The sequence below is a fragment of the Oncorhynchus nerka genome, linkage group LG25 (assembly GCF_034236695.1).
Source record: "Oncorhynchus nerka isolate Pitt River linkage group LG25, Oner_Uvic_2.0, whole genome shotgun sequence".
NCBI classification, from domain to species: domain Eukaryota; kingdom Metazoa; phylum Chordata; class Actinopteri; order Salmoniformes; family Salmonidae; genus Oncorhynchus; species Oncorhynchus nerka.
Window position 1 is genome coordinate 4,746,711 of NC_088420.1, and position 16,580 is coordinate 4,763,290.

A 16,580-nucleotide genomic window follows, 5' to 3' on the forward strand; every position below is an offset into this window, starting at 1 on the left:
TTACCATACCATCATTGGTGCAGTACCACAGGTTACCATACCATCATTGGTGCAGTACCACAGGTTACCATACCATCATTGGGGCAGTACCACAGGTTACCATACCATCATTGGTGCAGTACCACAGGTTACCATACCATCATTGGGGCAGTACCACAGGTTACCATACCACCATTGGGGCAGTACCACAGGTTACCATACCACCATTGGGGCAGTACCACAGGTTACCATACCATCATTGGTGCAGTACCACAGGTTACCATACCATCATTGGGGCAGTACCACAGGTTACCATACCACCATTGGTGCAGTACCACAGGTTACCATACCATCATTGGTGCAGTACCACAGGTTACCATACCATCATTGGGGCAGTACCACAGGTTACCATACCATCATTGGTGCAGTACCACAGGTTACCATACCATCATTGGTGCAGTACCACAGGTTACCATACCATCATTGGTGCAGTACCACAGGTTACCATACCATCATTGGGGCAGTACCACAGGTTACCATACCATCATTGGTGCAGTACCACAGGTTACCATACCATCATTGGGGCAGTACCACAGGTTACCATACCATCATTGGTGCAGTACCACAGGTTACCATACCATCATTGGGGCAGTACCACAGGTTACCATACCATCATTGGTGCAGTACCACAGGTTACCATACCATCATTGGTGCAGTACCACAGGTTACCATACCATCATTGGGGCAGTACCACAGGTTACCATACCACCATTGGTGCAGTACCACAGGTTACCATACCACCATTGGTGCAGTACCACAGGTTACCATACCACCATTGGTGCAGTACCACAGGTTACCATACCATCATTGGGGCAGTACCACAGGTTACCATACCATCATTGGTGCAGTACCACAGGTTACCATACCATCATTGGGGCAGTACCACAGGTTACCATACCACCATTGGTGCAGTACCACAGGTTACCATACCACCATTGGTGCAGTACCACAGGTTACCATACCACCATTGGTGCAGTACCACAGGTTACCATACCATCATTGGGGCAGTACCACAGGTTACCATACCATCATTGGTGCAGTACCACAGGTTACCATACCATCATTGGTGCAGTACCACAGGTTACCATACCACCATTGGGGCAGTACCACAGGTTACCATACCATCATTGGTGCAGTACCACAGGTTACCATACCACCATTGGGGCAGTACCACAGGTTACCATACCATCATTGGTGCAGTACCACAGGTTACCATACCACCATTGGGGCAGTACCACAGGTTACCATACCACCATTGGGGCAGTACCACAGGTTACCATACCACCATTGGGGCAGTACCACAGGTTACCATACCACCATTGGGGCAGTACCACAGGTTACCATACCACCATTGGTGCAGTACCACAGGTTACCATACCACCATTGGGGCAGTACCACAGGTTACCATACCATCATTGGTGCAGTACCACAGGTTACCATACCACCATTGGGGCAGTACCACAGGTTACCATACCATCATTGGGGCAGTACCACAGGTTACCATACCACCATTGGGGCAGTACCACAGGTTACCATACCACCATTGGTGCAGTACCACAGGTTACCATACCACCATTGGTGCAGTACCACAGGTTACCATACCATCATTGGTGCAGTACCACAGGTTACCATACCATCATTGGTGCAGTACCACAGGTTACCATACCACCATTGGGGCAGTACCACAGGTTACCATACCACCATTGGGGCAGTACCACAGGTTACCATACCACCATTGGGGCAGTACCACAGGTTACCATACCACCATTGGTGCAGTACCACAGGTTACCATACCACCATTGAGGCAGTACCACAGGTTACCATACCACCATTGGGGCAGTACCACAGGTTACCATACCACCATTGGGGCAGTACCACAGGTTACCATACCACCATTGGGGCAGTACCACAGGTTACCATACCACCATTGGTGCAGTACCACAGGTTACCATACCATCATTGGTGCAGTACCACAGGTTACCATACCATCATTGGTGCAGTACCACAGGTTACCATACCATCATTGGGGCAGTACCACAGGTTACCATACCATCATTGGTGCAGTACCACAGGTTACCATACCATCATTGGGGCAGTACCACAGGTTACCATACCACCATTGGGGCAGTACCACAGGTTACCATACCACCATTGGGGCAGTACCACAGGTTACCATACCATCATTGGTGCAGTACCACAGGTTACCATACCATCATTGGGGCAGTACCACAGGTTACCATACCACCATTGGTGCAGTACCACAGGTTACCATACCATCATTGGTGCAGTACCACAGGTTACCATACCATCATTGGGGCAGTACCACAGGTTACCATACCACCATTGGTGCAGTACCACAGGTTACCATACCATCATTGGGGCAGTACCACAGGTTACCATACCACCATTGGGGCAGTACCACAGGTTACCATACCACCATTGGGGCAGTACCACAGGTTACCATACCACCATTGGGGCAGTACCACAGGTTACCATACCACCATTGGGGCAGTACCACAGGTTACCATACCACCATTGGGGCAGTACCACAGGTTACCATACCACCATTGGGGCAGTACCACAGGTTACCATACCACCATTGGGGCAGTACCACAGGTTACCATACCACCATTGGGGCAGTACCACAGGTTACCATACCACCATTGGGGCAGTACCACAGGTTACCATACCATCATTGGTGCAGTACCACAGGTTACCATACCAACATTGGGGCAGTGCCACAGGTTACCATACCACCATTGGTGCAGTACCACAGGTTACCATACCATCATTGGTGCAGTACCACAGGTTACCATACCATCATTGGTGCAGTACCACAGGTTACCATACCATCATTGGGGCAGTACCACAGGTTACCATACCATCATTGGTGCAGTACCACAGGTTACCATACCATCATTGGGGCAGTACCACAGGTTACCATACCATCATTGGGGCAGTACCACAGGTTACCATACCACCATTGGTGCAGTACCACAGGTTACCATACCATCATTGGTGCAGTACCAGAGGTTACCATACCACCATTGGTGCAGTACCACAGGTTACCATACCACCATTGGTGCAGTACCACAGGTTACCATACCACCATTGGGGCAGTACCACAGGTTACCATACCACCATTGGTGCAGTACCACAGGTTACCATACCACCATTGAGGCAGTACCACAGGTTACCATACCACCATTGGGGCAGTACCACAGGTTACCATACCACCATTGGGGCAGTACCACAGGTTACCATACCACCATTGGGGCAGTACCACAGGTTACCATACCACCATTGGGGCAGTACCACAGGTTACCATACCACCATTGGGGCAGTACCACAGGTTACCATACCACCATTGGGGCAGTACCACAGGTTACCATACCACCATTGGGGCAGTACCACAGGTTACCATACCATCATTGGTGCAGTACCACAGGTTACCATACCAACATTGGGGCAGTGCCACAGGTTACCATACCACCATTGGTGCAGTACCACAGGTTACCATACCATCATTGGTGCAGTACCACAGGTTACCATACCATCATTGGTGCAGTACCACAGGTTACCATACCATCATTGGGGCAGTACCACAGGTTACCATACCATCATTGGTGCAGTACCACAGGTTACCATACCATCATTGGGGCAGTACCACAGGTTACCATACCATCATTGGGGCAGTACCACAGGTTACCATACCACCATTGGGGCAGTACCACAGGTTACCATACCATCATTGGTGCAGTACCACAGGTTACCATACCATCATTGGGGCAGTACCACAGGTTACCATACCACCATTGGTGCAGTACCACAGGTTACCATACCATCATTGGTGCAGTACCACAGGTTACCATACCATCATTGGGGCAGTACCACAGGTTACCATACCATCATTGGGGCAGTACCACAGGTTACCATACCACCATTGGTGCAGTACCACAGGTTACCATACCATCATTGGGGCAGTACCACAGGTTACCATACCACCATTGGGGCAGTACCACAGGTTACCATACCATCATTGGGGCAGTACCACAGGTTACCATACCACCATTGGGGCAGTACCACAGGTTACCATACCATCATTGGTGCAGTATCACAGGTTACCATACCACCATTGGGGCAGTACCACAGGTTACCATACCACCATTGGTGCAGTACCACAGGTTACCATACCATCATTGGTGCAGTACCACAGGTTACCATACCACCATTGGTGCAGTACCACAGGTTACCATACCATCATTGGTGCAGTACCACAGGTTACCATACCACCATTGGTGCAGTACCACAGGTTACCATACCACCATTGGTGCAGTACCACAGGTTACCATACCACCATTGGGGCAGTACCACAGGTTACCATACCACCATTGGGGCAGTACCACAGGTTACCATACCACCATTGGGGCAGTACCACAGGTTACCATACCACCATTGGTGCAGTACCACAGGTTACCATACCACCATTGGGGCAGTACCACAGGTTACCATACCATCATTGGTGCAGTACCACAGGTTACCATACCACCATTGGGGCAGTACCACAGGTTACCATACCATCATTGGGGCAGTACCACAGGTTACCATACCACCATTGGGGCAGTACCACAGGTTACCATACCACCATTGGTGCAGTACCACAGGTTACCATACCACCATTGGTGCAGTACCACAGGTTACCATACCATCATTGGTGCAGTACCACAGGTTACCATACCATCATTGGTGCAGTACCACAGGTTACCATACCACCATTGGGGCAGTACCACAGGTTACCATACCACCATTGGGGCAGTACCACAGGTTACCATACCACCATTGGTGCAGTACCACAGGTTACCATACCATCATTGGTGCAGTACCACAGGTTACCATACCATCATTGGTGCAGTACCACAGGTTACCATACCATCATTGGGGCAGTACCACAGGTTACCATACCATCATTGGTGCAGTACCACAGGTTACCATACCATCATTGGGGCAGTACCACAGGTTACCATACCACCATTGGGGCAGTACCACAGGTTACCATACCACCATTGGGGCAGTACCACAGGTTACCATACCATCATTGGTGCAGTACCACAGGTTACCATACCATCATTGGGGCAGTACCACAGGTTACCATACCACCATTGGTGCAGTACCACAGGTTACCATACCATCATTGGTGCAGTACCACAGGTTACCATACCATCATTGGGGCAGTACCACAGGTTACCATACCACCATTGGTGCAGTACCACAGGTTACCATACCATCATTGGGGCAGTACCACAGGTTACCATACCACCATTGGGGCAGTACCACAGGTTACCATACCACCATTGGGGCAGTACCACAGGTTACCATACCACCATTGGGGCAGTACCACAGGTTACCATACCACCATTGGGGCAGTACCACAGGTTACCATACCACCATTGGGGCAGTACCACAGGTTACCATACCACCATTGGGGCAGTACCACAGGTTACCATACCACCATTGGGGCAGTACCACAGGTTACCATACCACCATTGGGGCAGTACCACAGGTTACCATACCACCATTGGGGCAGTACCACAGGTTACCATACCATCATTGGTGCAGTACCACAGGTTACCATACCAACATTGGGGCAGTGCCACAGGTTACCATACCACCATTGGTGCAGTACCACAGGTTACCATACCATCATTGGTGCAGTACCACAGGTTACCATACCATCATTGGTGCAGTACCACAGGTTACCATACCATCATTGGGGCAGTACCACAGGTTACCATACCATCATTGGTGCAGTACCACAGGTTACCATACCATCATTGGGGCAGTACCACAGGTTACCATACCATCATTGGGGCAGTACCACAGGTTACCATACCACCATTGGTGCAGTACCACAGGTTACCATACCATCATTGGTGCAGTACCAGAGGTTACCATACCACCATTGGTGCAGTACCACAGGTTACCATACCACCATTGGTGCAGTACCACAGGTTACCATACCACCATTGGGGCAGTACCACAGGTTACCATACCACCATTGGTGCAGTACCACAGGTTACCATACCACCATTGAGGCAGTACCACAGGTTACCATACCACCATTGGGGCAGTACCACAGGTTACCATACCACCATTGGGGCAGTACCACAGGTTACCATACCACCATTGGGGCAGTACCACAGGTTACCATACCACCATTGGGGCAGTACCACAGGTTACCATACCACCATTGGGGCAGTACCACAGGTTACCATACCACCATTGGGGCAGTACCACAGGTTACCATACCACCATTGGGGCAGTACCACAGGTTACCATACCATCATTGGTGCAGTACCACAGGTTACCATACCAACATTGGGGCAGTGCCACAGGTTACCATACCACCATTGGTGCAGTACCACAGGTTACCATACCATCATTGGTGCAGTACCACAGGTTACCATACCATCATTGGTGCAGTACCACAGGTTACCATACCATCATTGGGGCAGTACCACAGGTTACCATACCATCATTGGTGCAGTACCACAGGTTACCATACCATCATTGGGGCAGTACCACAGGTTACCATACCATCATTGGGGCAGTACCACAGGTTACCATACCACCATTGGGGCAGTACCACAGGTTACCATACCATCATTGGTGCAGTACCACAGGTTACCATACCATCATTGGGGCAGTACCACAGGTTACCATACCACCATTGGTGCAGTACCACAGGTTACCATACCATCATTGGTGCAGTACCACAGGTTACCATACCATCATTGGGGCAGTACCACAGGTTACCATACCATCATTGGGGCAGTACCACAGGTTACCATACCACCATTGGTGCAGTACCACAGGTTACCATACCATCATTGGGGCAGTACCACAGGTTACCATACCACCATTGGGGCAGTACCACAGGTTACCATACCATCATTGGGGCAGTACCACAGGTTACCATACCACCATTGGGGCAGTACCACAGGTTACCATACCATCATTGGTGCAGTATCACAGGTTACCATACCACCATTGGGGCAGTACCACAGGTTACCATACCACCATTGGTGCAGTACCACAGGTTACCATACCATCATTGGTGCAGTACCACAGGTTACCATACCACCATTGGTGCAGTACCACAGGTTACCATACCATCATTGGTGCAGTACCACAGGTTACCATACCACCATTGGTGCAGTACCACAGGTTACCATACCACCATTGGTGCAGTACCACAGGTTACCATACCACCATTGGGGCAGTACCACAGGTTACCATACCACCATTGGGGCAGTACCACAGGTTACCATACCACCATTGGGGCAGTACCACAGGTTACCATACCACCATTGGGGCAGTACCACAGGTTACCATACCACCATTGGTGCAGTACCACAGGTTACCATACCACTATTGGTGCAGTACCACAGGTTACCATACCACCATTGGGGCAGTACCACAGGTTACCATACCATCATTGGTGCAGTACCACAGGTTACCATACCATCATTGGTGCAGTACCACAGGTTACCATACCATCATTGGGGCAGTACCACAGGTTACCATACCATCATTGGGGCAGTACCACAGGTTACCATACCACCATTGGGGCAGTACCACAGGTTACCACTATTGTAAAGTGGCTGTTCCACTGGATGTCATAAGGTGAAAGCACCAATTTGTAAGTCGCTCTGGATAAGAGCGTCTGCTAAATGACTTAAATGTAAATGTAAATGTTACCATACCACCATTGGGGCAGTACCACAGGTTACCATACCATCATTGGTGCAGTACCACAGGTTACCATACCACCATTGGGGCAGTACCACAGGTTACCATACCATCATTGGTGCAGTACCACAGGTTACCATACCATCATTGGGGCAGTACCACAGGTTACCATACCACCATTGGGGCAGTACCACAGGCTACCATACCACCATTGGGGCAGTACCACAGGTTACCATACCATCATTGGTGCAGTACCACAGGTTACCATACCACCATTGGGGCAGTACCACAGGTTACCATACCATCATTGGTGCAGTACCACAGGTTACCATACCATCATTGGGGCAGTACCACAGGTTACCATACCATCATTGGTGCAGTACCACAGGTTACCATACCATCATTGGTGCAGTACCACAGGTTACCATACCATCATTGGGGCAGTACCACAGGCTACCATACCATCATTGGTGCAGTACCACAGGTTACCATACCATCATTGGTGCAGTACCACAGGTTACCATACCATCATTGGGGCAGTACCACAGGTTACCATACCATCATTGTTGCAGTACCACAGGTTACCATACCATCATTGGTGCAGTACCAACACAATACACCATACCCTCATTGGTGCAGTACCACGGGTTACCATACCATCATTGGTGCAGTACCACAGGTTACCATACCATCATTGGTGCAGTACCACAGGTTACCATACCATCATTTGTGCAGTACCAACACAATACACCATACCCTCATTGGTGTAGTACCACAGGTTACCATACCATCATTGGTGCAGTACCACAGGTTACCATACCATCATTGGGGCAGTACCACAGGTTACCATACCATCATTGGTGCAGTACCACAGGTTACCATACCACCATTGGGGCAGTACCACAGGTTACCATACCATCATTGGTGCAGTACCACAGGTTACCATACCATCATTGGGGCAGTACCACAGGTTACCATACCATCATTGGTGCAGTACCACAGGTTACCATACCATCATTGGTGCAGTACCACAGGTTACCATACCATCATTGGGGCAGTACCACAGGCTACCATACCATCATTGGTGCAGTACCACAGGTTACCATACCATCATTGGTGCAGTACCACAGGTTACCATACCATCATTGGGGCAGTACCACAGGTTACCATACCATCATTGTTGCAGTACCACAGGTTACCATACCATCATTGGTGCAGTACCAACACAATACACCATACCCTCATTGGTGCAGTACCACGGGTTACCATACCATCATTGGTGCAGTACCACAGGTTACCATACCATCATTGGTGCAGTACCACAGGTTACCATACCATCATTTGTGCAGTACCAACACAATACACCATACCCTCATTGGTGTAGTACCACAGGTTACCATACCATCATTGGTGCAGTACCACAGGTTACCATACCATCATTGGTGCAGTACCAACACAATACACCATACCCTCATTGGTGCAGTACCACGGGATACCATACCATCATACCTGCATCCCTCAAGGTCTATTCTTCTCTATTTTGGTGGAAAGATCCAATTCAACACTTCTGAAGCATGTTCAGCTCCCTCGATAACCGTTGTTACAACATCTCCTCTGCTGGTGGCCGCTCATCCAACTGTAAATCATATAGGTTTACAACATCTCCTCTGCTGGTGGCCGCTCATCCAACTGTAAATCATATAGGTTTGTCTTGGGGACAATAAACGGCAAGTGGCCACAGGCGGGATCCCAAATGCCACACTATTCCCTAATTAGGGCGCTGGTCGAGCCCTGATCCTTTGTGGTTCCTTCTGTGCGTTCCAAATGGCCACCTATGCCCTACAGGTCATTGCGTTTGACACTACGTAGTGCACTTCATAGGCTATAGGGTGGAATTTGGAACGCATGACAGGAACCACAAGGTCAGGGTAAGACTCAGTAATGAATGATGTTGATAGATGGACGACTGGCTGCTGCTGGGCTGTAACGGTCCATAAAACATGTAAACAGAGACTCCTTGTGTGTCCATCTGGAGGGTTCCCACAGTCAACCATCTGGAGGGTTCCCACAGTCAACCCTCTGGAGGGTTCCCACAGTCAACCCTCTGGAGGGTTCCCACAGTCAACCCTCTGGAGGGTTCCTACAGTCAACCCTGTGGAGGGTTCCTACAGTCAACCATCTGGAGGGTTCCTACAGTCAACCATCTGGAGGGTTTACAGTCAACCATCTGGAGGGTTCCTACAGTCAACCCTATGGAGGGTTCCCACAGTCAACCCTCTGGAGGGTTCCTACAGTCAACCATCTGGAGGGTTCCTACAGTCAACCATCTGGAGGGTTCCTACAGTCAACCATCTGGAGGGTTCCTACAGTCAACCATCTGGAGGGTTCCCACAGTCAACCATCTGGAGGGTTCCTACAGTCAACCATCTGGAGGGTTCCTACAGTCAACCATCTGGAGGGTTCCCACAGTCAACCCTCTGGAGGGTTCCCACAGTCAACCCTCTGGAGGGTTCCTACAGTCAACCCTCTGGAGGGTTCCCACAGTCAACCCTCTGGAGGGTTCCTACAGTCAACCATCTGGAGGGTTCCTACAGTCAACCATCTGGAGGGTTCCTACAGTCAACCATCTGGAGGGTTCCTATAGTCAACCCTCTGGAGGGTTCCCACAGTCAACCCTGTGGAGGGTTCCCACAGTCAACCATCTGGAGGGTTCCCACAGTCAACCATCTGGAGGGTTCCTATAGTCAACCCTGTGGAGGGTTCCCACAGTCAACCTGTTGTGTTTCAGTTAAATCGGGACAGTTGATTGACCCCAGCTTTTTTACTTACAGTTCATCGGGACAGTTGATTGGCTGTGCTATTCTGTATCCATCCTTCAGATAGGCTGCCATCTCGAAGGGGTCGATGTCGACGTAGGGGGTCTGTCCCAAGGTCATCAACTCCCACAGGGTCACACCAAACGCCCACTGAGGAACAGGGACAAGGTCAGAGGTTAGACAACAAGCTCAGAGGTTATAGGTTATAGACCACAGACTATAGAAATAAAAATGACTAGAATGTATGTCTGAGGGGTTTTTCTCGTTCTAGTATTTCTATTAATTTGGGATGGACAGTCGTCCATATGGCCAACAAGACAGGATGACACATACAGAAAGTCATATGTAATTGTGTGTCATCTCTACTGACCATTGTTTCTGTGCAACATTAGCTACATATGTAGGCAGTAGACAGTCAGCAAGCTACTGTAGACAGTCAGCAAGCTACTGTAGACAGTCAGCAAGCTACTGTAGACAGTCAGCAAGCTACTGTAGACAGTCAGCAAGCTATTGTAGACAGTCAGCAAGCTACTGTAGACAGTCAGCAAGCTACTGTAGACAGTCAGCAAGCTACTGTAGACAGTCAGCAAGCTACTGTAGACAGTCAGCAAGCTACTGTAGACAGTCAGCAAGCTACTGTAGACATATGTAGGCAGACAAACACAAACTAGGACTCGGAGACAGCTGGGAAAAAACCCCCACAAAGTATCTGCAATACGTTTGATTATAATCAGGTGGTATTGTGTTACAGCAATGCGTTATGTTAGGGTCAAGGGTCAAGGTGTCTCGGTGTGAGGTCAGTGTCAAGGAAAGTCATGTTCTGTCCAGCCTGCATAGCACCAACGGTTTGAACCAAGCATTCCACTGACACAAAGCAAGGAAATATAGACGGAAATATGTACACCAACTTCAGAAAACATTGTTGTTAAAAGTTTTTGATAAGGGCCGTCTCCCTCTGGACACCGCAGTGCTTGGAAACAGGAAGACATCAGAACCATGGTAGCTACTGGCTACAACTCTCAACATACTGAATCAATCTAACTTCAGCTTTTAATCAATTTCCTATTTCCAAACAACAGAACATGAGAAGACTAGTCCAGTAGAGTATAAATATGAAGGGCAATCATATAAACATAATTATGGTTTTGGAACCAAGTCACCGATTCATTCATCAGTCATCTTCAGAAGATTGGCCAGTGTTCTACAAAGACCATAAAACAATGGGAGTTCAACCAGAAGCTCATTGGGAGAGGTAGACAGACATGAGACATTCAACCAGAAGCTCATTGAGAGTGGTAGACAGACATGAGACATTCAACCAGAAGCTCATTGGGAGAGGTAGACAGACATGAGACATTCAACCAGAAGCTCATTGAGAGAGGTAGACAGACATGAGACATTCAACCAGAAGCTCATTGGGAGAGGTAGACAGACATGAGACATTCAACCAGAAGCTCATTGAGAGTGGTAGACAGACATGAGACATTCAACCAGAAGCTCATTGGGAGAGGTAGACAGACATGAGACATTCAACCAGAAGCTCATTGAGAGTGGTAGACAGACATGAGACATTCAACCAGAAGCTCATTGGGAGAAGTAGACAGACTTGAGGCACACGCTCTGTGAAAAATATCCCTCTGACATCAATGAAAGATTTAGGAGAAAGTCTGAGGTGTTATCTTCACTGTGTCTTCACTGAGGTTTTATCTTCACTGTGTCTTCACTGAGGTTTTATCTTCACCGTGTGACTCAGATGGAAACAGTGACTACCACCAGCACTTGAGAGTCATCGTGATGTGACTGTGTGTGTGTGTGTGTGTGTGTAACTCTGGTTCATTAACAGTAACGTGTGTGTCGTAACCTATGACCCAGCGAGCTTTAGAGGAAGTCCTGACAATATAAAGAGAGGGAGGGGTGAGGAGGGAGGGGTGAGGAGGGAGGGAGGGGTGTGGAAGGAGGGAGGGGTGTGGAAAGAGGGGGGGGTGTGTGGAGGGAGGGGTGTGTGGAGGGAGGGAGGGATGAGGAGGGAGGGAGGGGTGTGGAGGGAGGGATGAGGAGGGAGGGAGGGGTGTGGAGGGAGGGATGAGGAGGGAGGGGTGAGGAGGGAGGGATGAGGAGGGAGGGAGGGGTGTGGAGGGAGGGAAGGGTGTGGAGGGAGGGAAGGGTGTGGAAGGAGGGAGGGGTGTGGAAGGAGGGAGGGGGGTGTGGAGGGAGGGGGTGTAGAGGGGAGGGAGGGGTGTGGAAGGAGGGAGGGGGTGTGGAGGGAGGGAGGGGTGTGGAAGGAGGGAGGGGTGTGGAAGGAGGGAGGGGTGTGGAAGGAGGGAGGGGGGTGTGTGGAGGGAGGGAGGGGTGCGGAGGAGGGAGGGGTGCGGAGGGAGGGAGGGGTGCGGAGGGAGGGAGGGCAACAGAGCCACAGTAGGAATGAGGAGGTCAGGTATGAGGGAAGTCTGGCTCATTCTATAAAAGTAGAATCCCATGGAACCTGAGCTAGCTTCCTGACTGTCTACAGTAGCTTCCTGACTGTCTACAGTAGCTTCCTGACTGTCTACAGTAGCTTCCTGACTGTCTACAGTAGCTTCCTGACTGTCTATAGTAGCTTCCTGACTGTCTACAGTAGCTTCCTGACTGTCTACAGTAGCTTGCTGACTGTCTACAGTAGCTTCCTGACTGTCTACAGTAGCTTCCTGACTGTCTACAGTAGGTTCCTGACTGTCTACAGTAGCTTCCTGACTGTCTACAGTAGCTTCCTGTAGCTTCCTGACTGTCTATAGTAGCTTCCTGACTGTCTACAGTAGCTTCCTGACTGTCTACAGTAGCTTGCTGACTGTCTACAGTAGCTTCCTGACTGTCTACAGTAGCTTCCTGACTGTCTACAGTAGCTTGCTGACTGTCTACAGTAGCTTCCTGACTGTCTACAGTAGCTTCCTGACTGTCTACAGTAGCTTCCTGTAGGTTCCTGACTGTCTACAGTAGCTTCCTGACTGTCTACAGTAGCTTCCTGACTGTCTACAGTAGCTTGCTGACTGTCTACAGTAGCTTCCTGACTGTCTACAGTAGCTGTGTGTGTGTGTGTGTGTGTGTGTGTGTGTATGTGTGTGTGTGTGTGTGTGTGTGTGTGTGTGTGTGTGTGTGTGTGTGTTCTCACCACATCACTAGCACTAGAGAAGTCATGGTTGAGCAGGCTCTCCAGGGCCATCCAGCGGACCGGCCTGTTCTCGTTGTCTCCCAGACAGTGGTAGTCCATAGGGAACAGGTCTCTGGACAGGGCGTTGTCACAGATCTTCACCTGCATGCTGTCGTCAATACTACCAGGGAGGAGGGGAGAACAAGGTTAACCTTCTACAATAGACTTTCTATGACACGCAGCGAATAAAACGGGTGGTAGACTTCACTGTGAAATGCTTCGAGACCTTCCCTGCGATGGAGAGTAACAAAATAATTATATTGTAACAAGAGGAATACAATAAAATATGCAAGAATGGAGCTATATACAGGAAGTACCAGATCAATGTGGAGCTATATACAGGAAGTACCAGATCAATGTGGAGCTATATACAGGAAGTACCAGATCAATGTGGAGCTATAAACAGGAAGTACCAGATCAATGTGGAGCTATATACAGGAAGTACCAGATCAATGTGGCGCAATAAACAGGAAGTACCAGATCAATGTGGAGCTATATACAGGAAGTACCAGATCAATGTGGCGCAATAAACAGGAAGTACCAGATCAATGTGGAGCTATATACAGGAAGTACCAGATCAATGTGGAGCTATATACAGGAAGTACCAGATCAATGTGGAGCTATATAAAGCACTAGGTAATTGAGGTAGATAGAGTGCATTCGGAAAGTATTCAGACCACTTGACTTTTTCTACATTTTGTTACGTTACAGCCTAAAAATAATTCAATTGTTTTTTCCCCCTCATCTATCCACACACAATAACCACAATAAAATGGCAAAGCAAAAACAGGTTTTTGTAAAAATACAAACTGAAATATCACATTTACATAAGTATTCAGACCCTTCACTCTGTACGTTGTTGAGGCACATTTGGCTGCGATTACAGCCTCAAGTCTTCTTGGACTTCCAAGAATTTGAAAGTTTCTTCAAGTGCAGTCTCAAAAACCATCAAGCGTTATGATGAAACTGGCTCTCAAGAGGACCGCCACAGGAAAGGAAGACCCAGAGTTACCTCTGCTGCAGAGGATGAGTTCATTAGAGTTACCAGCCTCAGAAATTGCAGACCAAATAAATGCTTCACAGAGTTCAAGTAACAGACACATGTCAACATCAACTGTTCAGAGGAGACTGTGTGAATCAGGTCTTCATGGTCTAATTGCTGCAAAGAAACCACTACTAAAGGACACCGTTAAGAAGAAGAGACTTGCTTGGGCCAAGAAACTCAAGCAATGGACATTAGACTGGTAGAAATCTGTCCATTGGTCTGATGAGTTCAAATTTGAGATGTTTGGTTCCAACCACCTTGTCTTTGTGAGACGCAGAGTAAGTGAACGGATGATCTCTGCATGTGTAGTTCCCAACATGAAGCATGGAGGAGGAGGTGTGATGGTGTTTTGCTGGTGACACTGTTGGTGATTTATTTATAATTCAAGGCACACTTAACCAGAATGGCTACCACAGCATTCTGCAGCAATACACCATCCCATCTGGTTTGTGCTTAATGGGACTAACATTTGTTTTTCAACAAGACAATGACCCAACACACCTTCAGTCTATGTAAGGGCTATTTGACCAGGAAAGAGATTGGATGGAGTGCTGCATCAGATGACCTGGCCTCCACAATCACCCAACCTCAACCGAATTGAGTTGCTTTGTGATGAGTTGGACCGCAGAGTGAAGGAAAAGCAGCCAACAAGTGCTCAGCATATGTGGGAACTCCTTCAAGACTGTTGGAAAAGCATTCCAGGTCAAGCTGGTTGAGAGAATGCCAATAGTGTCCAAAGCTGTCATCAAGGCAAAGGGTGGCTACTTTGAAGAATCTAAAATATATTTGGATTGGTTTAACACTTTTTTTGGTTACTACATGATTCCATGTGTGTTATTTCATAGTTTTGATGTCTTTACTATTATTCTACAATGTAGAAAATAGTAAAAACAATAGAAAAACCCTTGAATGAGTAGGTGTGTCCAAACTTCTGACTAGCACTGTATAAATTGTACGTGTCTTATTGATCTAGAACCAAGAACGCAATTTACATATTTGTATCATTCATAATGAATAAATGGAATTAAATTAAACAAAACCTTTGGGTAGAACTCTTCGCAGAATATACAAATCCATCAACACTCAATACAACAATAGTTGATACGCAACACTTTCTGTAGGTTTAAAAAAAATGGTATATTAGCACGAGAAGGGCCGTCATGAGATACTCACACACAGTTCCTGGAGGCCAGGTCTTTGTGGATGACCTCTCTTCTGGCCAGGTAGCTCATCCCGCATGCTATCTGTATTGCCATGTGGACTAAGTCCTGCTGGGAGATGGCCTAGAGAGGGAGGAGAGAAAATAAGCACATATACATATATATTACACACACACACACACACACACACACATACCGATAGATGGAGAGCAAGAGACACCGAGAGAAAGACGAATCAAATTGTATTTGTCACATACACATGGTTAGCAGATGTTAATGCAGGTGTAGCGAAATGCTTGTGCTTCTAGTTCCGACAGGGCAGTAACATCTAACAAGTAATCTATCAATTCCCCAACAACTACCTAATACACACAAATCTAAAGGGGTGAATGAGAATATGTACATGTAAGTATATGAATGAGAGAGAAAGAGAGAAAGTCAGAGACCGAGAGAGAGAGAGAACGAAAGTGGATATTCAGAGGACTAGCCTGGTTGGTGAGCTTTTAAATAATTACAATTCCACAACACAGATTAAACCACCACTCCTAGAGATTAAACCACCCCTACAGAGAATAAACCACCACCCC

At 48.2% G+C, this 16,580-nt stretch overlaps 1 protein-coding gene across 2 annotated transcripts in view; it reads right to left on the reverse strand.

Moving 5' to 3' along the window:
* LOC135564482 (tyrosine-protein kinase RYK-like) overlaps positions 1-16,580 on the reverse strand; it is a 159,998-nt gene that overhangs the window by 3,906 nt on the left and 139,512 nt on the right. For both annotated transcript variants that reach the window (XM_065009493.1, XM_065009492.1), the window contains 3 exons: positions 16,007-16,116; positions 13,750-13,909; positions 10,618-10,754 (listed from right to left, as the gene is read on the reverse strand). In XM_065009493.1, the coding sequence (XP_064865565.1) occupies positions 10,618-10,754; positions 13,750-13,909; positions 16,007-16,116 (407 nt within the window). The remainder of the gene's footprint in view (positions 1-10,617; positions 10,755-13,749; positions 13,910-16,006; positions 16,117-16,580) is intronic.